General features: G+C 37.5%; 1 protein-coding gene across 1 annotated transcript in view; it reads left to right on the forward strand.

Moving 5' to 3' along the window:
* ATG5 (autophagy related 5) overlaps nucleotides 1–25,122 on the forward strand; it is a 73,117-nt gene that overhangs the window by 3,852 nt on the left and 44,143 nt on the right. The window contains exons 2-4 of the mRNA XM_039728691.1: nucleotides 2,141–2,268; nucleotides 8,782–8,860; nucleotides 14,587–14,749. Coding sequence (XP_039584625.1) covers nucleotides 2,141–2,268; nucleotides 8,782–8,860; nucleotides 14,587–14,749 — 370 coding nt within the window. The remainder of the gene's footprint in view (nucleotides 1–2,140; nucleotides 2,269–8,781; nucleotides 8,861–14,586; nucleotides 14,750–25,122) is intronic.

Raw genomic sequence — 25,122 nt, forward strand, 5'->3', positions numbered from 1 at the left:
AATGCTCAGCATCTCTGAAATCTGTTAATGTGATTAACTGTTGGGTTTTGTACAGTTGTACAGTTTTTGTTGAAGCATTTTGGGAGTGCTGGCCATGTTCTGTTAAATTCAGTTGGTTATTGTCTGTGTTCTCTAATTATGTTGAAGTAAAAACTGGGTTGTTCTTTCACAATATAAACTGAAGTAGAGTATTTTACGAAGGAAGTTACGCAGTTTGAAGGGTTGTGTCAAACACTGTTGCAATAAATAATACTTCGATGTATTTATCAATTTCAGCATGGCTGTGCTACATGCAACATGCTGAAAATTGGCTTTTATAAGAGTTCTAGTAAGTCTCATCAGAGCACACCAGCATTAATTTAACTGTACATATCATGCAGAAACAACATGAAATTATTGCCAAAAATATGTGGGTTTGATTGGTATAGCCTGCACTGTATTGTCTCAAGGACAATTAGTGAAGATATGTGGAATTAGGTAAATAAAGGATAAGCTTATATTGTCATTCAAGTCATTAAAGTACCAAACAATTCTTGCTTGAATGTGTACATAACTTCATTGAATTTATTGAGTTTGCCTTTTAAAAATGAAGGCTGTGTTTTGATTACATTGTTTCTACTGTGTTTCATAGGAGCAATGTGGTGATGGTAATGAAAACAGCAGTTGGAAAAAGAAAACCATATGGTACATGAAAAATGGAGTGTTAACTGACATGATGATGACTGTGACAGGGGTGATACTTGGCCTTATGTAATTTTATAAAATTGTAACATTTACCTGTGTCACAGATGTAACGTAATGCAGCATTATCAAAAAGATGAATCTGTTCTTCCAGGAACTTGATGTACTCTCCATACTTCTTTATTAATTGAGTATTTACAAATTGTATTATCATGGCCAAAATATTATCTGATTTATATATCAAAGTGTGGTCTAGTTATTGGAGAAATTATGGAAGAATGTTGCAGCAGACATCAAATTTTCTGTCAGGCAAAATATATCCTTACATGGTTTAGGATGCCTTTACCACAGGCATTCACTTAGGCCTGGCATTATTCATATACTATAAAGAAAATACTTTAAGAAACAGCACTGATTATGAGGAACACTGGAAAAGAAACGTTTCTCTAAACATGCAAAATATAACCTATATATACCTTAGGCCCATCTATTTTATTAATAATTATGAAGTAGAACTTTACAGGATGGATACTATTCATTTAAAATGTCTGCTCTAAAGCGAATTGATATTTTACAGGGAGGTTAATCTTTACTCATTGAGATGAAATGCTGAAAAGCATTGTTTGTTAATGCTTATGGATTGATTTACCTCTAGTGAATGTGCACACAGTTATCACTCAATTCACTGATTGATACAGAGTGCATAACCACTCCTGGGCATAACTCTTTAAAAAAAGAGAATGTTGCAAATAAAAATAGCACAACATTCTGATTTGGATAGTATACACTCAAGAAAAGAAGATAGTATGTAACAGAGCTGTAAGAATGTGTCTTGTTTCAGCTAATAAAATACTTACAGTTTTCTTTCTGATTTCAGTTCCCGGGTGAAGGTTAAATAGTGGAAGAATAGTAGTCTTGACTAATAGGTTGAAATAGCAAACCCAGTGCAAAGAAAATGAAAATTGACAGCTATTGGAAGTATAAAACACTTGGAAATCAAACCCTTAAGCATCTAGTTTTCATTGTTTTTTGGTTTTTTCCTTGTGTAGGGATTTCCATTTTGAAATAATAGCTGATAAACAGTTGCTCATGCTTTTCAATAAGAAGTTACAATCTCTTCTTATGTGTTCATATAAAAAAGGTTTAAAGCTTCATTATTTAAGTACAGAAAAGCAGAAATTGAGGTCCACTGTTCTCCCCTCACCCCACTGAAAGAATCAAGAACTTAATTTTTTACTTTTTTTGGTGTTAATATATTGGATACTACTATTCTGTATTTTCTGAGTACATAATTTTATGGCCTTCCACTGACCATTAAAAAGTAAACTGTCACACCTTAAAAAGAGGAAGAAAAGAATGTTAACTGAATTTTTTGTTATGAAAATGCATACTTGTTACAGATTTTTACTAGTTTAGTGTATTTTATTTACACTTAAAGCTTCTGTAATTTTTTTTTCAGTTGCTTTTGCCAAGAATAAGCTACTTGACACTGGTAACAGACAAAGTGAAGAAGCACTTTCAGAAAGTTATGAGACAGGAGGAAGTTAGTGAAATATGGTTTGAATACGAAGGTACACCACTGAAATGGTGAGTTTATTGAACTTTGTACTTTATGCAGTTTATCACATAGAGAGTTCTCAGGTTCAGCACAGTGTCAGTTTTCCTAAAGTAATCACTCCCTTGGGCTTCAAAGATAGCAAAATGCATGTTTTTGGGGAAAAACAAAAGGTTTAATGATGAACATATTTTTTATTATTCTGCTTGAATTTTTATTGTATGTGTAAGACAGAGGTGTTGTGCTGCACTTACTGGTTTTATTCTTGTTGTTACCATAATTCAGAATGCTTGTGGTTTTGGCTTCACCGTTGCTCGCAGTAGAATTGCCAAATAAATCTTCCTTTAACATATTCTACCTTCCTAAAGGTATCTAGTAACACAAATAGGAAGCAATAATTCTGAAGTCTGAATGCAAATAGCTTATATGCATCACGGTAATAAAACATGAGTAGCCTTCACTGTTCACTGGTGTGATACGTGCTTGCACTGTAAAAAAATCTTAATATTAATCTGCAAGTGTTTGTTGAATTCAATTAGTTCAAGTTTACTGAACTAATTGCTGTTTATTCTGGTTTTATTTTCTCCTGTAGTCTATTAAAATAATCTTCTTTTGGTTTTTAGTTTGTTGGGGGTTTTTTTGTGAGAGGTTTGGGACTTGGACTGATATTGTTTCATTTAATTAATTTTCATAAATACTTTCCATCGGGTTTTCTACTTCTTTTGCTGTTAAAAGTTTTAAAGGAAATATTGAGAGCTGCAGTGTTTCCTAGTTCTGTATAGATAGTATCAGCCATCCAGAAGGTATATAGTATTTTGAATGATGAAGAGATTTTTATCTTTTTTTATTTCTTGTATCATCATAGGAAAGAAAATGAGTTGATTTTTTTTCATCTTACTGAACCTGGATTGTCTTGTGATTAGCAAACATCACGTCATGGAATGCAGTAGATCTCATAGTCTTTTGTTTCTTTGAGACCAACCTAGTGTAAACCTTGAAAATATGTAAAGAGAAACCCATAAAAACGATCTCTTTAAGCTTTTATTATAACTGACTGGCAAAACCATCTTTAGACGTATAAATAAATTATGTGGAATTTAACAAGAAATGGTGTCTTATGTGCCACGGTAATGTTGAGTCATGGATACTACCTAAATAAACAGTAAAGGTACCACATTTACCCCAGGTAAATATTGTTTATAATCCCAGGTAAATATTGGAAGAAAACTAGTTTTCACTGAAGTTGTAACAAGAAAGGAGAGAGAGGCTTTGTACTTCAACCACAAATAGACCCATATTTTCTCTAAGTTTTCAAATACCATGATGTTTAAACTAGAATTTAAAAAAACTGTACAATATAAAAAAAAACCCTGTACAATATAGGTATAGACTAAAAATGTAGCTGTTAATTCTAAAATTAAGTAAAGAGTTATTAAATTCATTGAACATAGAAATGAAAATAGTTAGTCTAATGATGATCTGCTAATTAAGGCTCTCATCTTTCAGAAAAACTAAGCCTATTCTGCCAGAACCAGCTCCACTGATTTCAGTGGAACTGCTTTTCTAAGGAAAGTGCTATTTGTAAACCAGTATTTTAGGAGAATGGTAATCCCATAGAGAGCCAAAGCTTCTTCTGGAGAAGACTCAACCACCAGAACTGAGAATTAGATTGAGTTAGTAGTCAGTAGAGAAAGAATAGCAAGCATTAATGTTTAGTCTTTTAAGCTATGACTTGTGCATTCAGAATCAAATAGAACTTGTTAATAATATTGTTTATTCTAATTATTTTCTTTGAGGTAAATACTTTTACTTTTTTTACTATGAGGTGTTATTGTTTACAGTCTATGCAGTTTCATATCTAGTTGGGGTGAAGTCTGTATCTGTTCAGATGCAGCTCTTCCATTTTCCAGTGAGATTTTGGAGGAAGTCTGAAACATAGTTTCTACTTCAGGCTCTGCAGTGCTTGGGTCAAGTTCTTAGAGAAAACAAACCCTCCAGGCCTGAAGTTACATGGGCCTGGTTCTTGGTCCTGCTGAGAGTTGGGACTGGGGAAGATGGATTCTTTGCCTGCAGGAGGTGTGCTCTGGGGGAGGGTCTGTGTCACCAAGGTGAGGAGTTTCAGGAAGAGATTATGAGACTGCAGCATTAGAGACTACAGAAGGAAATGGATGAAACCTTAGACTCTCCTGCAGCTACAGGAGATTAAACCTACAACCACAATGAAGGAGATGCAGTCAAAGACTGTGATTACTGGATTAGAAAACAATCTTCTAGGATTTGGAAGAGCTGGAAGTTTATGACTTCTTGCAACAGGAGGAATGTTCCTTCTACACCTGCATTTCTCTAAGTACAGCACAGGTTCAGTGCTCTGGCTGCAGGTAAAGGACTGAAGGTGTTGTTCAGTAATGCATTTGATATGGCTGAACCTGAACTGTGTAGGGACACCAGGAGGAAATGAAAAATTAAGTCATAAGTCTGTATTTGGCTTACTGTCCTTTCTCCAGGACTTTTAACTCTGCCATTTCATGGTCACTGCAGCTGAAGCTGCCACTGGTTATCACAACTCTTCTGTCTTAACAGATAAGTAACACATTCAGCTTTAGGTTATCTCTGGTTCATCCAGTGTCTGCATCAAGAAATCTTGACTGCTTGTGTACTTGTGTCCCATTGTGACAGAAGATGTGAGAGGTTAACAGGAACCAGGATCTGTGATGTAGACACTTATTAAGTTGTTTAAAGAAGACTTTATCAATTTTCTCACCTGGATTGCATGATCTGTTGCCCTTACTAGTCCCTCCTCTGTTCCTGAACCACAAGAACTCAACCAACCTGTTGTCTGTCCTATTAAGTTTCATACATCTAAGCTGCTCCCTGACATGAAAGACAACCCTCTGTCCTCTTCTGCCCTGCCTGCCTTTACTAAGCAGCTTATGTCTGTCCTTCCACAGCAGTATTCCAGTTGTGTAGGCTGTCTAACTATGCCTCAGGTAGCCCAACATTCTCCCAGTAATGTCACAGCATGTGCAACTCTACTTTTCCTGCTTGTTTCCCAAGCTATGTGCACTTCTGTAGATATTTGTGGTAGGCTCTCTCCTCCCTTCTTTTATCACTTTGACATCTTCCTTGCAGCTATCATCTTTCACCAATTGCTATCCACCCATGTCTATTAATTTCTGTTTACCTGTGGGTTGTTATTTACGCTTCTGTTGTTTATGGTCTAAAGCTCTCACCAGGCTGGGCAACCTTAAGGCAAAGATACTTTTGTCTGACTTAGGTGGATTCCATCTTTCCCTAGCAGTCCATTATCCCCAAACAGTATCCTATGTCTGTAAAAGCCGAGTAAGTCCTTGTTGTTGCACCAGTTGCATAACCAGCTCCTGACCTGCAGACACCTCTCTGAACCTCTCTCCTTTAATGGCGAAGTTGTGGAGATGCCTCCTTGCCCCTAGAACTTGTAGAGTCACTTTTGATACTCTCAGGGGTTCTGTTGCAGCACTTATCGTATGTGCCCATGTGGGTAAACAGCAAGGACTAATAATCCAAGCAGAGGACAACTTTGCCAATCTGCAACTTTTTACCAAGCAGCAACCCTCTCTGCAGGTTAACAAGTGAAGTTGGCAGATGGGGCTCTCTCCCCTGCAGGATGGAGTCTGGCTGTGGCTGCTTCCTCTGGCTGTGGATGGATGTGCTGTTCAGACAGCTCTCATGCTTCCTCAGAATTTCCAGCCTCTGGTCTGACACTGAAGCACTGCCAGTGGCTGGAGAAGGCCTGCCCTCTCTTGGCCAGAGTTTAAGGAAGGTTTTCTGTGTGTCCATTGGGAGCTGCTCTGGCAGTCACACCCTTGGAGCACCTGAGCTGGGTCGAGGCCCCTTTGCAGCAGGCGGCTCTGGGAGCGATGGGTGCCTCGCTTGACTCCCTGCACACCCACACAGCCAGACAAGGTTTCCTTACCTGCTCGACCTCGGTTTCCCATAGCAGAGCCTCAGGCATCTGGATCCTTAAAAGAGCTTGGTCATGGTGTAAAAACAGAATGACAGCTTGAGCTGGTGCCCCTGAGCAGGGACCCCAAACCAAGGAACTCCTGGGCTTTTACACCCTCTCAGTCTGTGTGTGACAGTGTGGGGTTTTTCCTCTGTGTCAGTGGCTCCTGCCGTGTCTCTTGAGTGTCCAGTCACCTGGCAGGGCCACAGAGCCCCATGCCCTTTCCTGTGCAAAGGGTCAGCACCAGCTTTGGCCTCTTGTTTGCGGCTCCCATCACTCAGAGCTCAACCTGCAGCTCCCTCTGCAGCACTCTGAGCTACTGGCACTGGATGGATTCCTCAGCACCAGAGTTCACACAAGTCTGGTTCTCCCCATCCTCTGAGTCCCCACTGACCACTTCAATGACTGCTGATACTCTAGATTCTCATCTCTGTGAGATCTAGGTGAAGATGCCATTAATCTCTATGTCTTTCTGATGCTGAGCAACCCCTGGCTCCCTGCAGCTTCTTAGCTTGGTGACATAGATCCTCACTGGTGTGCACCTCCTCTAGGCAAGGACATTTCCTCTGCTTGCTCTAACCCTCAGGAGAGGTCCTAAGCTCTCCTGGCAGCTTGAAACCTGGAGAGCTGCAGCCTTTCTCAGGAGCCCTCTCTGAGTGATGCCACTCTGTGCTGAGTAGTTTCTTCAGTAGATGCTAGGGGATGACACCTGCAGCTTGTTTCCATCCTGTCTGAGCATTTGCACATGGCTTTCAGTGGAATTTATGTCCTTTTTGTGTGGGTTGGCATTCTAGCCCTGCTAATTGTAAAGGTGGCTCTCTAGTACCAGCTGGATGGGTGCTTGACCATTCCTGTTCATAAATTAGCAGAAGACAAAAGGTCAAAGCATCATTGAATTAGGCATCATTAACTCTGCAAAGCACAGAGATTTTACTGAAAAAATTTGGTTACGTGAACTTCACTATGTTATCTTAACTCATTAGAAAATACAGATGTAGGCCAAGACCTGATGCAGGAGTTTTCGTATGGGTTTTTTGTTGTAGTTTTCTTTTTCTTAGTTATCTGTTTTCTTGTATAAATTGAAAGTAACTGGAAGTCATTGTTCATATTGAAAATTTATGTTCATCTAATTATCAAATCTGATCTTTGTTACTTAACTCACCTGGGAAACCACTATTACATGGAACTCTTGCTGAAACCTTGTTAAGTGTTTAGGACATGATTGGCAGTTAGTAGATAAAAATCTTCATGGTAAAAATTTGAGCATTAGCATTGAATCAGAATAAATCTGGATATGCATCCTCTTTATTCTCAGGTAAGCTCAGGAATTGTAGTAGTATTTTGTGTTTTATTTTGCTGTCGTGGTGAATTTGTCTTGGCTTTGGGGTGGCTCACCCGTAGAGGGTGCTAAAGCACTGTTGTGTGAGAGTTTCACCGATCTGGAAAGTGGCTTGGCACAGGTGCTGTTAAAGCAACACTCTCAGTTAGTGCTCTTGGGACTTTCAAAACTTATGTACGTGCTTGGGTCTGTGACCTGTGATCAGTCCCATTTAGTTCAGTGAAACTACTGACTTTACAGTTCAGCATGTGTTTCTCTCTTTGTAGGATGAAAACCTAGTTAGGCTCTTTGGGTTATGATTTTTGAAAAATAAGAGAATGGGTCTTGGTATGCTGAATGTAAAAAAAAAAAAAATCTTGCCAATATCTGTGTGTAAGAAAACTGAAAAAAGCTTTTTGATAAGAGAATGGGTCTCGGTATGGTGAATGTAAAAAAAAAATACAAAAATCTTGCCAATATCTGTGTGTAAGAAAACTGAAAAAAGCTTTTTTTACAGTGCCTGTGGGGGTTTTGTGTGTGATATATGTTTCATATACTGCTGGGGGCTGTATATTCTAATGAATTTAAAGGAGAGAAAGCTATGAGACAGAAGTGAGTATTTGTCAGAAGCAAGCTTTTTTGGGTAACTCCTTTAATCTAGAATGCCATTGAAATACAAAACTCCAATTAATTTTTTCCTCCCCTTTCATTCTTCTTAATTTGATAGTAAAGATACAGAGTTGATCTTGATCTATCATCTTTCAGCCCTTTTACAGATATGTAATTTTTTTATTCCTCTACTTATTCTCTGCATTGCTATATCAGATATGTGGAAAAAGGAGAGGATATTAAGGGTCAGCATGGTATAAACCCAGGACACTCCAGCATCTGAAAGCATGTGTGCTTTTCCTGGTCTGATGCTTTTGAACTAAAAGTGCTATTTTGGAAGGTTCCACAAAGCAGCTGTAGGCCACTTAAGGCTGTTGCAAAAGTAGCAGTGTTTTGTGGGCACAGCTTGGAAACCACTGGTTTAGATATTGAACTTGTACATTCCAGACTTAATTCTGCCTGTCAGTCATCTGAACTTGCCTGTATAACTTTTCTATGTAAACAATAAATAGTGCTAACTGTGGGAGTTAAACAGCTATTTTGTGTGTATGTGTGTGTAAATGCAGGTATGTTAACTGTGATACATAGAATTAAATGCATGGCTTCTATATTAAATGAATATCTTGTGATTTTTAGGCATTACCCAATTGGTTTGCTCTTTGATCTCCATGCATCAAATACAGCCCTTCCTTGGAGCATCACAGTGCACTTCAAGGTAAATTGATATAGACCCTTGTCTTAAGAATGAGTGAGCATGAGATTGCATGAAATTTGGAAGCTGGAAAAAGGTTTCATAACTATTTTATAAAATATGTGAATGGTGTGATTTGAAAGGGAGAATATCCATTGTTCAGGAAGCATTTAAAGGTTTCTGTAAATCTGCAGCTATTTTCCTTGAGACTTTGTGTGCTTTTACTGGACTTTCTGTAGAAAATTATTCTCAATAATCTCAAAATCCAAAATTGTTTTTCATGTCATGAGGCTTATGATAAAAGAACTTTTTACAATGTTTTCAATTTAATTGGTTTGAGTTCACTGAAGATTGGGAAGACTGAGAAGTGCTCATCCTTCTAGGCACATGTGAGCATGGTTATGAGATGCTGTAGAAATCTTTGAAGTCAGGGAATGCTGACTTCAGCATGGCTGGTCCCTTTTAGAGACCTGAGTGAAATGAGTTTGGTCTTGTGACAGCTTAGTCACAGGAGAGACATTGTTTTGATTATACATTGTAAACTCATTAAGTATGGCTTAATAGCACTACTGATCTTTGCTCAGAATGGAACTTGAACAAAGTTAGCTTTGGTGCAGGATTCTTGCATACTCTGAAATGCATTGAGACAATAATTCCAAGTATGTTTTGAAGTCAAAAGCACAACTACAAATCATGATATTTAACTTTGAAATGTTAATTTCTCCATTGTAAAAGAAATAGTGCAGTAAGAAAACTGATGTGAAGGACAGCACTACATTAATGGGTTTGACTTTAGTGCATGAGCGATTTGAGTGAAATGAAAAATGTATTGGGGAAGCACTTGTCTTGAAGGTTTTCATTGAAACAATTCTCAAAGGTGTGCGAGAAGAGCTTTTTCCAACAGTAATCTGAATATTTTTGGAAGTGTACACTGAAAGCATACATATTGTGATATGTATTTCTACATGTTGAAACTTCTAAAATGATTGACTTAATAGATCTGAAGTTGGGGATGTTTTTGAAACGGCTGTAATTGCTACACTTGTCTGATAAATGTCAGAGACCTGGGATGAGGAAACTTCCAGAATGTCCTGACGAAAATGTAGGGCGTCTAGTTTCATAAACCATGGTTTAATTGTTATGTTCTGAGAGCTCTGGGATATTAACAGTGGCAATGTGGGGATGTTGCCATCACAAAGTAGAGGCATCTTGAGAAGTTGCAGCACCACAGCACTTTTTAATCAGCAGCATAAATTTGGCTTTAATGTCCATGTTTCTGCTTGCCAAAAGATCAGCTACTTTTAGTTTTTCTGAAAGGTATACATTAAAGATCAGCAGAAATAATTAACTGCTAAGGTAGTATTATTTTAAAAGTTGATGTAATTTAGTAATATAATACTGTGGAGTTAGCACCTGCATAATCTCTCTTCCTATTTTGATGTAATCTGAAAGTTTATTTAAATAAAACCCCTCTGAATCCTTAAGTCAAAACATAACTGAAAGATATCAAAGTATGTCAAAATATTGAAGAGGTTTTCATGTGTTACAGTTCCTTACAGCTGAATAGTTTAGATGTTGGATTTTGACTGGAGTATTCTTTTCATTTCTGTGTAGCTATTCTTCAAAGAGTTGTAATTTTTATTTGGCTTAATCAAAGAGTGTTAGATTTTATGGAGTTTAACTTTTGTTGTTGTGGCTGTCTCCTTTCTTCTACCAATGCATGCAGTCAACAACAGATATCTCAAACATCTGTAAAATGTGTTTTTCAACTTCTTTTTAAAAGTCAGATTCCCCCTATCAGGTTTCTTTGTTTGAAGTTAAAAACATGGAAAAGGCTTATTTCTGTTCAGCAGAAGTTTTCAAGTTGATAGATGATTGTAATTGTCCTCCTGTATTATATACGCAGACCAAATCATAAACACAGTTAGTTTTTGCACTGAAGAAACAGTTTGTTAATTTGTACTTCTGGTATGCAATAAAATTACATGCATTGTATCTTGTAAAGTTGAAAAACAGTTGCATTAAATAGTTGCAGAAGGATGAGGCTGAACAGCATACAGGGGTCTGAGAATCATGAGAGGCTGTAGCCTGGAAAGTTGCTTTTGTTATCCAGGTGTGGCTTTACAGGAAGGAGGGAAATTCTACCCCTTCCTGTTAAAATCATCTCACCTTACTCTGCGGCTTGTTTAACACTATTCAGTTCTGTGTGGTAATCACCTCTCCAGATTTTGGGCAGTAGATAAGATGGCAGCAGTGTTGGAGGAGAGGAAATTGTGTGTGCCAGGGCAAATGCTGAAGTTCTGCTGAAGCCATTGTCTGCTGGTGCCTGCCTCTCCACCCATACATGACCTGATGTATGGGAGGAGAGGCAGTGTCTGTCCTTGTGTGACAGTCATCATCTTTGTGGTTTTTTAGGTGAAGATGGGTCGGGTGGAATGGAAAGGAAGTACTTTTCCATGTAGCATATGGATCAATTGTGGAACTGCTAGGAGATATTGTGGAAGCCAGAAGTATAAATGTTTTGGTTTTTTTTTTAAATCAGTCTACTTAAAGAAAAGACCACTGATAGTAACTAAACACAAATACATAGGTGCACCCCCTGCCACTGGATACATTCCTTATGGTTTTGAATGCCATTTTCTGTAAATGTAGTCTAATGCAAGTAGACTGTCACAGGATAGACAGATGTTTTGTGAACTAGAACTGAGAGATAAATATGGGTGGAATGGAGTTATGAAACCAGACTGTTGAAATTGCCAGTGATGTTTTTGGTACAGTTTTTTGCGAGAGGTCATTTAGTGCTCTTGTCTGTACAGACAATACCTATTTCTTTGTGACCTGTTCATACTGCAAGGGTCTACTGGTATGTGAAAAGAAAAAACAGAACTCCTTGAGCTTTCTAAGAAAATCAGAGTCAGCCCTTAGTAACTGTTCTTTCAAAGATGCAGGACATGGAGGGAGTAAGACACCACTAATGAGAGTACTTGAATTAAAGCTACTTTTGTCATCTGTTAATACTTTTTGCAAATCTCCTAGTTGTGTAGCCAGGTTTGGCAACCAGTTTGTTTACAATTGTCCCTTTCTTCAGGAAACTAAGTAAAGTTATTTATAATTGATCAGTATTTCTTCAGGTAGAAAGGCAAGTAGAATTTTTTTTTAAAATACAAGCACACATGATCTACATTTAAGTATAAAACTCATTCTTTTGTACCCTGATGGATAAATCAGCTGGGATACCGTGTTTTCTGTTGACAGTCTCATGTAGGAGAAACTGTTTCATGTACTTCTTGCAGGTGTGCAGTGTTTTTTTCTAAATTGTCACTTTCATGTTTAGGTTTTTCAGCTTCTACTTACAGTACTTCACAGAAATGTGTCAGTGTTTTCCTACTGAAGAAAAACATACACAGCACTGAGGTTCAGGAGTGTTTTCCAGTCTTTCACAGTGTTACTTCTTAGAAGCTGGGAAAATTAGTCTTGCCACAACTAATTCTACTACTGTGTCTAGGTTCTTTATAGTAGCTTAACTAGCTTTGACCAATTTTAAATAGATCCTTGCTGTTCTGCAGACTGCACTGTGTATGATTTCTGGAACTTATCCTCAGGGAGTGACATTAGCTGCAAATTGAAATTCATTGGAAAAATGTCAGCAGGAAGAGGTCTACCTGTAGAAAAAAAAGTCTAAAAAAATGACCCTGCAGTTCAATATTTACACATGTGTAGTGAAACAGTTGTTGTAACAAAACTGTTGTTTTCGTAAACTTAGCGAAGACATCACTTTAACTAGGAAAGTCAGTTTCTAGGTTCTTATATTATTTGGCATTAGGTACATACCACTGTTTCTTTGTTTTGAGGGATGCCAGTGTCTCACTTGGAATTCTTGTGTGTAAAGATCTTTTTTGATCTTTAACTATGCTATTTCACTCTATTTGTTTCTTCTGGATTGGTTACAAGACTTTACATTTTTATTTGAGCAAGTAAATTGAACTTCTGAAAGTATTTTACAGGCCTATGCAGATGTCAGTTGGCAAAAAACAGTCCCAGTAATGTTTTCCTAGTAATCTTGGGCCCAGTTATGCTGAGATACTCAGCTTTGTAGGGTAGAACAGGAGCAAGGTCTGCCCCAGAAGAACTTTCTTTATTGTTCTGTCTTTAATGTCTTTATACTTGGCCATTCTTACGTAAGAAAACAGATTTACCTCTGTCCTTAGCTTTCTAGTCAGCTTAACATACACCAGTCCAAACAACAGCACTTCCTTTTGCAAATCCAACATCAAACCATGTAAACTTTAATGGAAAAGATATTGGCAATCTTTTCTTTATGCCCCTGTTTTTGGAAAATACTCATCCTTTTGATCCACAGTTTCCAGAGTTTGGGTTCTCACTGTCATAAGGAGGAAACGCTATATGAAATTCCATTATTTAATTTCCAACTCTTCTCAATAACCTAATGAGGAGGGAACTATCACTGTTTTCCTCAGAATTTCTTTCAGGTAAGGCAATCCCTAGCTCCCTTTTTGATATTTTGGGTCTCTGTATTTTGAAGCAGTCTTCACTATTTTTCTTGGGATTATGTGAGGGAGTGATGATAGGTTTTTTTCCCAGCATTAGATTGCTCCTACTTTGACATGTTAACTATGTTGTAAAAGCCTTTGAAAAATATCCCATTATATGTACTTGTATTTCCAAAATGGTTTTGACAGTCCCTCACAAAAGCTTTTTAAAGTGCCACTTTGTAATGGATTAAGAGAAAGGGGTCTCTGGTGGAATAGCCTGATGATTTAAGTATGAACATGTGGCAAACCCTTGGTAGGAAGGGGAGTACTGATGATGCCACCACTCTGGTTTGGCTCTGAGGTTTGCTCCATTTGCATGGTCATAAGCAACTGTGAAAATAAAGTTAATAAGGAGGGAATAAAGGTGAGTTTTGAAACTTCTGAAAACTAAAGGCACTGGATTTGTAGTAGTGAATGCTTGTGTTATTATTAATGGTAAGTGATAGTAAGTGTGGATAAAAGAAGAACTGGAGGCAGGAAAACCACAACCTCTACAACGCTGGACTTCAGATCAGTTAATTTCCAAATAAATGGTTTTTGTGTCTGAACGAGATATAGTGCTATAACTGCTAAATAAATTCGTTAGGAGAGGTAGTTGTCATTTACTGAAGGGTTAAGAGTTGTCTGAGGAGTGGTAGTTGTGCATTTGCAATGCTGAATGCTGTGTGGCAGTGTAACCAAGCAAAAGGGGTATAAAATCGAGTCACACAGGCTAGCAGTAGTCACGTGGATTAGCTGAAACTGGAATTGACAAAGATTTCCAGTGTCACTAAGGAAAAATGTAAGTGGCAGATATGCTACAGTTCATATATGTGGGTGATTCTGCTTGGTTTTCAAGGAATTACTTAGAAATGGTTGATAAAATATTATAGAGAGCCAGTATATATTAGGTGCCTGTCACTTGCTTCTCATCATTTTCTCCTGTTTATTGTCTGAGATTAAATATCTGCTTGAAAACATATTAAAATTCTGGTTTTACAGAAAGTTGTTGAGCTTTTATTTTTTCCGAAGCATTTTCACTGCAACCTGTGTCTTGTCAGCACAATGAGAGAATGGTTGTTACATTCTCCTGTAAGTAGAAGATTCCAGTGTGCTTCTTTTGCATAAATGTATGCCTATTTAAAATTGTCATTTATTCTTCATCATACAAGGTATGTGTTGCATTTATTTTTCTTGATCTATCATTTATCTTTGTAGAATTTTCCAGAAAAGGATCTTCTACACTGCCATTCTAAGGATGTGATTGAAGCTCATTTTATGGCTTGTATAAAAGAAGCAGATGCTTTAAAGCACAAAAGTCAAGTCATCAATGAAATGCAAAAAAAGGATCATAAGCAATTGTGGATGGGATTACAGAATGGTAAATACAACACATCAAGTATTAATTGTATTCAGGTTGAACAAGCTAATAAATAATTTCTTCAAATTTCAGTTATTGCATGAGATATAAAATGCCATTGTTCTGCAGAATTTTTGTCTAGTGTAATGGAAAGCATTGATGGGTTTGGTGGTTTATAGTTTTTTTTAAATTAAAATAATAATTTTGGTGATAATTCAAAGGTGCCTGGAGTTATTCAAGGAATTAGATTGGGTCATGACTCTGTTTTAACAAACCAAAACTAGCAACAAATCAAAATACATAAATATTGTCTAGAGTATTTTTGTGCAAATGGTCTTTATTTGGGAGACACCTGGGGTGTAAGTATTCAGTATTAGCTATCTTGGACCATACCTAAGAGATTGTCTCCTATAGTTAATGCTTATGGATTGTCACTGGCAAACAATATAAGTAATCTTTAAAAAAAAGTTGTCCAGTAGATTTAATAATTTTACTTTTCTCTCTAAATTGCTTTATGGCTTTCACAAGGACTTCAGCAAAAATAAATATTGACTTGGAAAAGTCAGCAAAATAATTCAGAGCAAGATGTTTAATTAGTGTTCTTACTTTGCGCATATGGTATGAATCAGTATTACAGTGCAAAATAAAACATTTGTTTGTAATATCTTCTGTATTAAGATTTCTAGAACCTGTAAGTTAAAAAGCTTTTGTATTTCAGTAACTTCTGTCTGACATGGGTGATCATGCTGCTGTCATTGTATTTTTCTGATCTCCTGAAGATGTCATTTATATTATCTCTAGTAAATTCATTTTATGAAAGCATTTTAATATAAGCATGAAGATGTTTATTCTGTGTTGAGAGACAAAATACAGAACAGTTAGAATTAAGGTCTTCCCATATATGTATACGAAAAATTAAAAAGAACGTTAGAATGTAAGAGGACTTGAACCATGCTTTTGGTTTAGCCTAGAAAGTTCCAAGTTAGTTTTGGTTTAATGTGTGTGTTTAGTGGATGTGTGGCTTTTTTTCATTGTTGTTTAGTGGTACTAGCTTTCATATTAAAGGTACTCTAGTGATAATTTTGAAGATGAATGGTTATTAGAAACTCTGCTTTCTATTTTTTATTTAATTGGATGAGAGTTAGAAATTAAGATACTATCTTAATTTGCCATTTGAGTAGTAAGATCTTGAGGAAGCCCATGCATACCTCCAAAATGAAACAGTACAGGTTAAAGTTCTTTTAACCAGAAGTTACAGAATCTTGATACCCTCAATATTTAAGGTAAGAGGACAGCTAAACAGCATGGGTTGTTTTCGTGCTCATCTTAGGCTTTATCTTTTAGTTGATTATTTGTCTAAAAATATTTTCAGTTGTAGGCAAAGGAGAATGTTTCTGTTTTTCTCTATAATGTTGAGAACGGAGGTTGCCTAGCAAAGCTGATTTCCAGGTTTCACTGTACTTAATGAGAAATTGCACCTGTGGAATCTGACACCTGAATGAGAAGTTTAAGCAATCTTTCAAACGCTAATTTTAATTTCTCAATTCTTCATAAAGGAGAAACAAGAAAAGCTTGTGAAACCAAGAAAACTCTTTTTAAGCATGTTGTATCTTTCAATATGTTTTTATAGGCTTTCGTTTGAGATGTAATAATTTTAAACCACTTTGTGAAACAGAATAAATGACCACAAAAAAGAAAAGAAAGTAGCATTTGTGATAACTGCTTTGTAAGTAAAGGTACATCTGCAGATTGTTTTTTCTGTGCAACTTCAAACAATTTTCTTCAGTTCTTAATTACAGGAAGTGTTATTTGTTTAGTGAGTGATAGCATTACTTAGAAGACATGTCCTGAATTTACATTTTTGAACAGAAACCTATCCAGTTTTGTTTGGAGAAATATAACTATCAAGTAATTTGGTATAAATGTTTCTGCTGAGAAGCAGCTTCTTGAGCAGGTAACACATGAAACTTATCAGTTGCTGTAAGTTGCAGCAGAGGAGAGCTGTAATAATGAATTTGTGGGAAAATCTTATGCTGGTAACAGCTGGTGGTTATTCATATCAACCTTTACATCCCTCCTCCCACCATTTCTGGTTTTATGTTAATCTGATACCAAATGAGGCAAGAAAACATATTCTTCTATTTTGTGCTGTGGTTTTTCTTGCTCTTCACAGACAATTTTTGATTCATAAACCAGATATTTCTGAGGTAGAACACTTCTTTGGGACAGGTACATTTTTGACCTGCCGTGGATGTCTATCTGTGGTAGGGAAGTGATAAAAGCAGAGTATGCAGCATACTGACCTTTGTTCCTTTGTATGAATTGTTAAAATTCTCTGGTCAGAATTCATGGAAAATGTTACTACTGTTTTTGCTTTGATAGAGTTATGGCCATTTTTATCATGCATGAAAGGGATTTTCAAGTGGGTGGGTTTTTTTGTTCTTGCCTTTTGTATGGAAAAAGAAAGGCTTTCAGCTTTGAAACTCTAAGACTCTATTGGCCTGCTGATGAGTCAGGATCAAACCATTGAAATCCCAACTGTTTCCAGGGGGAGAGTTGTATTTTTGCATGGTTCAAAGAATTAATATCTATAACTTCAGTATATAATGGTTGATAAATGAGGGGATTTAGATTCAGCACATCTGCTTTTTATCAGTTGTAGACTAACAGGAGCGACTGTACCCTGAAATTTTCACAGGCATCATTTATAACCAATGAAGAATAGACTTGGTATTTCTGATACATGAGTGGGAGAAATAAACAGTAAGAACTCATAACTATTTTAAGGTTTCTTTTATATATTATAAAATATAATGAAGTCATTATTTAACTGAAAATATTATGGAAAAAGAATGTAATGCTCATTCATGCTGTAGGGCTTACCAGAAGTTAAGGGGCCATATTGAATTGTTCTTAGTAGAGGAGAAAAATCCTTGCAAGCATTCAGAATATACAATATTTTGTCTTTAAATGCATCTGATCTCTTTCTTGCCTTACTGACAGAATCAGGCTTGTGTTGTCTTGCATTTAGTTCCGAAATTTATCTAAACTATTCTTGGGTTTTTGAGAGCCAGAAGTTGTGTTTGTTCTCAGTTACCACATTTCTGTTTAGAAATGTTCAAACTGCAAAAAAGGGAGTGTCCTACAGCCTTTCTTGTGCTGTGTACACTTGACCCACTCAGGTTTGATGGACGTGTTTCTTCTCCTCATAGAGAACTGGTGGAAGCAGTGCTGTCCTTTACCCCATGGTGAGCATGCTTTAGTAGCTGAACAAATCTTTGTGATCTCAACTCATCATTTGAAATTTGCTTAGAAAATCTTCTGGAGTTTATCAGGAGAATGAATAAAAAAGCTACCTTGTTTACTTCTTCCCTGTTTTGCTACCAAAATGGGAAGTTCTTTCCATGTTCAATGTGTGGAGGATTGGTTAACTGTGAAGAAAGATTAAATAATTAATTTGAACTTTGAAAATTAGTGTGTTGTTTAAAAGTGATTTTAAAAACCCAGTTGTTATCTTCCTGGGCTTCCTTAGTCAAAAATGTCCCAAAATGCATCAAGTTGCTTTATAACTAGCATCAGTACCTGCTTATTCTGGAGTTAAGCTAGCATGGCATACACCAAACATTGCTGATACCATGGAGCTGAGGGAATGTGATTTGGACTGGTTCATATAGCCCTGCACAAAGTCAGCCCAGTGCTGTTTTGGTGTTGAGCAGGGTCTGGCTTTGAGCAGGTTGGACCTGCAGAATGAATCAGCTGCATCAGGGCAGGCCTTTCTGGGGATGTTTTTGGAGTTTTTTTCCATAGCAGCGGGTTGTGTTTGGGGTTTAGTTAGTTGTGGTCGTTTTTCTGGTAATGAATTGTGACCCAGACCGCACTGTTAGTTCTGCAGTGTTTAGGGGATTGTTACCCTTTCTGCACAAATGATTAAACCAGTGCTCCACTCACATGGATGAAGTATTGTGAGTCTAAACTGCCATCCCCCTGAAACTGCTGTTGCCTTGCTTGTCCTCTGTGCTGTCCTGGTGTCTACTTGAATAGCTGCCCTTTGCTTTGGCACAAAGGTGGGGAATTGATGGCAGCCTGCATTCCCCCCTTGGCTTTCTCTTTCCTGCTGTCAAACAGGAGGGCAGAGCAGATCTGTCTGTCTGAGGCCAGTGAGAACCAGTAGGTCTCAAAGGAGGGCAAGAACTATATGAAGGCAGAGAAGGAAGGAAAGCAAAAGGTAACACAGCATTCACAATCCTACTGAAGTCTCTGCCACAAAAGGAGGTTGCCTAAAGATGAGGTAGTGTTTCTAGCATTTTCACCCTCTTGTGTTAGATGGCCATGTGTCTAATGAAAACCATTACACTCTGAAGGAGCAAACTTCGAGGTCTCTTTTTCCTGCCTTCTGCTTTTCTTCCTCCCCTCCCTCTCAAAATAAGTAATTTCCTGAAAAATCTGTATAGTCTAACTAAAATTTAGAGTACACTATCTCTAAAAAATAGCCTTCACTTGTAAATTTAACTTCTTTTAGTTGTTGAGGGTTTCTTGTTTTGCAATTTGAAATGCTTCTAAGTTACTTTCTACTAGTAAGCACCTGAATTTATTAATATGCATTACTATAAAGGTTACTTTTAAGAAAAGCTTTTTTTTTTTAGGAGAAACGTAGTACAGAGAAAGCAAAGTGGGTTAGAAAGTTACATGGTGTTATGCTGGTCTGTTTTCATATATATAGAGATAGCATAATTAGAAATGAAGAAATCAAAATTCCAAGGCTATCCTAGACATGGAGCAGAGAGCTGGAGGATGGATAAAATTGTCAGGAGTCCTTTTCCCTTTGACTTCCTCAGGAAAGCCTGTAACAAGCCCTGCTTCTAATTCCTGTGTACACCCTGTGGGCTATGTGTTTCAAAAACAGCTTTGCCTTTCTCCTAGTCCTATCTCACAGCAGAAGTGAGTGCATGGGTGATTGGCCAGCACTGAACCCACCACACTCATCAGTGCACTGGTTGGGAAAATCTCAAAATTAGGGAAATCTTAAATTGACGAACCAAAACCACTACAACTTGTCCATCATCAGAGTTTTCCTTTTAGTTTAAGTGACAGGACTTCTGAGATCACCTGGTTTTTGTTGTAGAGAAAGGTTTTAAATTTTTTAGGATGTATGCATTTTGTTATTTCAATAAAAGAAAGGAAGTAGTCAATCTTGATGACTTTCTTTGCCTAAACCTTTTCCAGGTAAACTGGTGACCTAGAAATGAAGGGAGGTGGTGGTAAGGAAACAGGATAAAGTACTTAAAGTGAAACTTCTGGTTTGTATGTTGAGTAAGTGAAAAGAATGTTGGTAAGGTATGGCTCCCTTGTGTATACTGTAAGAAAACAGGGGGAAAATGCCTTTTTGATGTGATAGATAATCTAAAGAATGACATGCTGCTTTCTTGTACAGTCTTCAAAATGTCCTCTTACATTGAATGTTGTTGCTTTGCTATCAGTTACATGAAGAATATTTTCACATATTTCTGTGGCTTCTGCTACATTAAGTCAAAACTGTTCTAAGGTCCTGTCTCTCTAGATCTGATAGTGACTCATATATGAAGGTAGTCTGAAAAGTTCAGTAAACTTGTGTTCCCCGTTCAGTGGTGGATTTGTATTATATACCATGGTCTTTCAAATGCCCAGGTAAACTAGGTATTTAATAGCAAGAACATTTTAACTGTGGCAATGTGTAAAATGGAAGAGAAAAATAAATATCTTAATAATGTCATACCAGCATTTCAAGCTGTGCCCTCAAAAAGCTGTCACTAGCTGTAGTAGTCATTGGGAGTCAGATATGTACCAAAGTCTTCCTGAAGTCCTTGATAGTTGTAATTATTGGTGTTTTTATAAAACGAGAATATGAATGATGAATGTAGGTGAACTAAGTAATTTAGAGACAAATCTTTATATAGCTGGGAAATTACAGTAATCAGCTGTAAATACTGTTTCTGAATAGCACAGAAATTAAAGTGTTCAAAATACTTATTTCATCAACAAAAACTACTTCATGCTTGAGGCATACCACACAAGAACTTAAGTTTTTATAAAATTGGTTAGAATTACCAGTGAGCAGAATTATGTATGCATGCAGAGTCTTAGTCTTCCTGGGAACAATGTGGAAGTAGTATTTATACTAAATTTTGAGAAGACATCTTTTTGGCTACAAGCAATGCTTGTTAAAACATGAGTCAGTAGAAAATATGCTTGCTTTAACATTGAAAAAATACACTTTGTATCCTTGACTTTCAGCTGCAGCTCTCTGTACCCTACAATTGGATTATATGTATGTGACAGATTAACCCTTAGTGAGTTTGTCTGTGAGTGAAAGGACAAGTTGGTGGATTGGAGGGCAGATCTGCCCTTTGGAAGGGGTCATGATGGCTGGAGCCTCCCAGGGCTGACACACAAGTCCTGCACCAGAGACTGGAAAAAGCCCGTGGCAGTCTAAGAGCTGACTGGGAAGCAGCTTTCTGGAAGTGGGTAATGGTGAACAAGAAACTGAGCTGAAAGCCTTTGTGTGGTGTTGCACAAATAAAGATTAACTTGGGAGCTGCTCAAGCTGTTGTGCCCCCGCTTGGCTCAGCACTGGTAAAGCTGTACTGGAAGTGCCATGTCCTCTTGGGACCCCAAGACAAAAGGAATGGGGCAAACAGAAAAGAATCCAGCAGAGTGCTGGTAAAATTCTTAGGGGCTGGAGTATATGCTTATTAGAGAGTGGGGAAACTGCCTTGTTGAAGATGAGGAGGAAGCTGAAGGTGGATTTAATACCAGCTCTACCTGAAAGGAACGCCCCTAGAGCAGATGGAGTCAGACTCTTCTCCCTCTTGTCTCCACTGTCAGTGGAGCTGGGCAATTACCAAATAAGAAACAGTTACTTGTTACAGGAGCAGCAGGAAGTCTGATGGTAAATGGGGAAGGGAGGGTGGGGTGTGCTGGGCAAGTGAAAGTGGTTGAGTGGAAACCCACAGAGACTGTCAGACTTCACTGGGCAAGGCCTTGAGCAAACTCATTTAACTTTGTGTAGGCAGCTCTTTTGGGGCAGGGTGAGGAGCTGTTGACCTCCAAAGGCACTTCCAAACTAAAGTTTTTCTGCCATTCTTGTACATCTTGTGCATCAGTCTTTGGTCTCTTAGTGCTCTCCCCAAGTGTTCCATTGTTCATATGGTTGTTAGACAGTGGTGAACCACTGAGAATGGACAAGTTTTGTGCTTTTTAAACTTTAGTATTGAACGTAGTTGTGTGCAGGCTGCAAGTTGGTATTGCTTGCATAGAGCTACAGATACAATTTAATTTCAAGCTTTCTGTTTAATTTATTCCAATAAATACCTTTAAGGAGAAACCATGAATAGTCCAGACAAAATTGTTCATATGTGCTACCCTGAGGGCTACACTAATTTGTTCACTTCTTTGAATTTCTAAAAAGATGCTGAAATATAAGAGCCATGAATGAGTATTTCCTTTCTGAATTTCAAATATTTCCGTTGTTTTTGTATTATTTATTTCTGTTTCATAAACCCTCTCATCAGCCTTCTTGAAATGTCCCGTCCTAGAGTCTGATAATCTCTGATAGCTGCATCCCTATCAAATACAGAAACAAAATAGTTCCTTACTCTTATGATATCTTTGTTGATAAGGTTAAAGATTAGGGTGGAGTTTTTTACTTCTTTTACCTACTACACTGCAGTGGGAACTTCATTTTAATTGTCTGTATGCTTTTACCAAGGCTTTTCATTGCAAGATATTTGTAGATGTATTTTTCCATTCGGTGGTAATTGCCCAGGTTGATTGTGCATGCAGATTTAAAGCTATGTGGTAGTGAAATGCACATGTTGATGGCAAGCACTTGAGCAGTGCCCTTTGCCCTCTTGGTAATCCATCCTGTTCTAGCCTCCTGTGGGTACAGGGGACGTTTCTAACTTCAAGATCCATGTGAAATTTCAAGTTGTTTGAAGCGTGACAGCACTTGAGTTTCAGAAAATGACTGTAAGAGGCTAGTATGAGTGAAACTAATTTTTCTGGTTGCCTGAAGACCATTTCAGGCTGAGACTCAGGGGCAAATGGGACCTTAGCCTTTTAGCCCTTAGCTTGAATTAATCCTTAGTTAACACTGCTCAAGAGTAAGAGGTTCAGCAATTGCTGTCTATTACTAGCAAAGTATGATGGCGTTACCAAGAACTTTTTAACATAACAAGGTATAAGTTTGGATTAATTTCAATGACTGCTAAAGGATCTCTATGGGTTTCTCTGGGTCTGGATTAAAGGCACTTGAGACAGTATTTCATGTTCCGTGTAAGTTTGGATGAATTTCAATGACTGCTAAAGGATCTCCATGGGTTTCTCTGGGTCTGGATTGAAGGCACTTGAGACAGTATTTCATGTTCGGACTCGGGTGTTTATTATTTCTCATCAGTGAAACGGTCTCACTACTGTGAGTTTGGCAGCTTTTCATTAGCAAAGCACAAAATGGCTAACAATCTCTTGTTACAAGGTCTTTTAAGACTAAACTAGCCAATTAAGAACTGACACCTAGATTATTTTCCTTTTTAACCTAATAAATGATCCCAAAGAGCCCACAATGCAGACCTTTCTGCCCAATTACAAAATTCCACCCAAACCCATGAAGAAGAAGGAAGAAGAAGCATGAAGAAGAAACTCAGGACATCACCCTGTGCCTTCTATCTTGCTTCCATCCACAACATACTAAAAATCCCAAAACCTAAATTTCTCACCAAGTGATACACCTGCATTACTCTCTATAATCTATTTCACACTTGAAGTCTAGGAAACTTTGTCCATGAATGAGGGTCAAAGTCAGTGCTCCCCTGCGGGTCAGGAGACCCCAGAGCAGACAGAGAAATATTCCCAGTGCCCTGGGTTTCCATAGATCTCCGGTCTGGTTTAATGGAGAAAACAACAATTCCCAGTGTTGCCCTGTGTCAGTAATTTTTTCAGCAGTTTTAATGGGTACTTTAAAGACATGAATAATGTTCCTGGTAGGTTTCTGGACCCTGCCTGCATAATGTGGCATACTGTATTTGTAAATTTATGTTTGAGTTTGCTTTGTTGCTTAATGAGTTTGTGTACTGAGATTATTGTCATGGGTGACATTAATTCTTTGTAGTTTTGCCAACTCATAGATTCTGTATGTGTCTCTGTAGTACTGAAAGCTGATGTTGTCTTTTGGGCATTCAGTGACTGCATTTCTAAGTAATAAATAGTTACAAATATTAGCAACTTGGCGGATACATTTCTCAATTATATGGTCATTAACCTTCTGATCTTTGACATAAAATACATAGAAACGTTTTTATATTTCATTTTTGGCGAATTTATGTAGAATCATCATTGCTTGTTTAAGAAATATGATTAGTGGAGTCATATTGAACTTCTATAATGTCACTAATCTCACTTCTATTCAAACCTTATTGTCAGTACTTTAAATATTGTTATTCAGATAGGGACATCTGCCTTTTGCAAGTACTTTTTTTGCTAATACAGAAACTCTTAACACTTCAAGCAAGCCGTGAAAAACAAAAGGAATCAGATTTGACTGTTATGGTGGTTTAGATGTCATGCAGACTGCATAAGCTTTTTACGAGGGAGGGAGACAAGTGTGTAAAGTGCTTTTGCTGATAGGTAGAGAAGTCTTCCTTGTTTACTGGCTTGATGAAAAGTCAGTTTTGTTTTGATTGTTAAATTTCCAGCCAGTACCTTCTGTCTTTGTCCTGTCTAGCCAGTAAACTAATTAGTTTTTCTAGCTCAGTGTAGCACTAATAGCTTCCTTGAGACTTGGCAAAAATAGAGGGTACTGATACATAAAAATGAGAGAAGGAAGAATCCTTAACTTAGTTTTTTAAGGAGATTGGGGTGGATATTTGTCAGTAGCTTTGTTTTTTTAAGCTTTTAGTCTTAAGGTTCTTTGGAAAGCAGTCACTTTTGGATTTTGTACTTTTGGAGCTTTAGGATTCTGGCACTAATCCAATGCTCTGCTGATAAAAGCTCTTCAGGTCATATATATCAGTATGCAAACTGGATAACTTTTTTTTCTCCTGGTTCTGGCACTAAGCCAATGCTCTGCTGATAAAAGCTCTTGCCAGGTCATATATATCAGTATGCAAACTGGATAACTTTTTTTTCTCCTGCTTGCTTTAAAAATTTGTGTTAGTTTTCTTACACCCAACTCTGTTTCCTGTGGTGAAAATACTGTATCCCTGGAAAGATGTTTGGAGGACAGCAGTATAAGGTTGTGAGGAGCAATTTGTTTAGAGGTCTTCAGACAGTGCTGTACACAGTGGAGATCTTAAGATATCTGACTCCATTATGTCTAGCTAAAATTCCTGGGATATCAGGTGGATTGACATAACATGCTTGAT

This window comes from Passer montanus, unplaced genomic scaffold (assembly GCF_014805655.1).
Source record: "Passer montanus isolate IOZ18808 unplaced genomic scaffold, ASM1480565v1 scaffold11, whole genome shotgun sequence".
NCBI classification, from domain to species: Eukaryota; Metazoa; Chordata; class Aves; order Passeriformes; family Passeridae; genus Passer; species Passer montanus.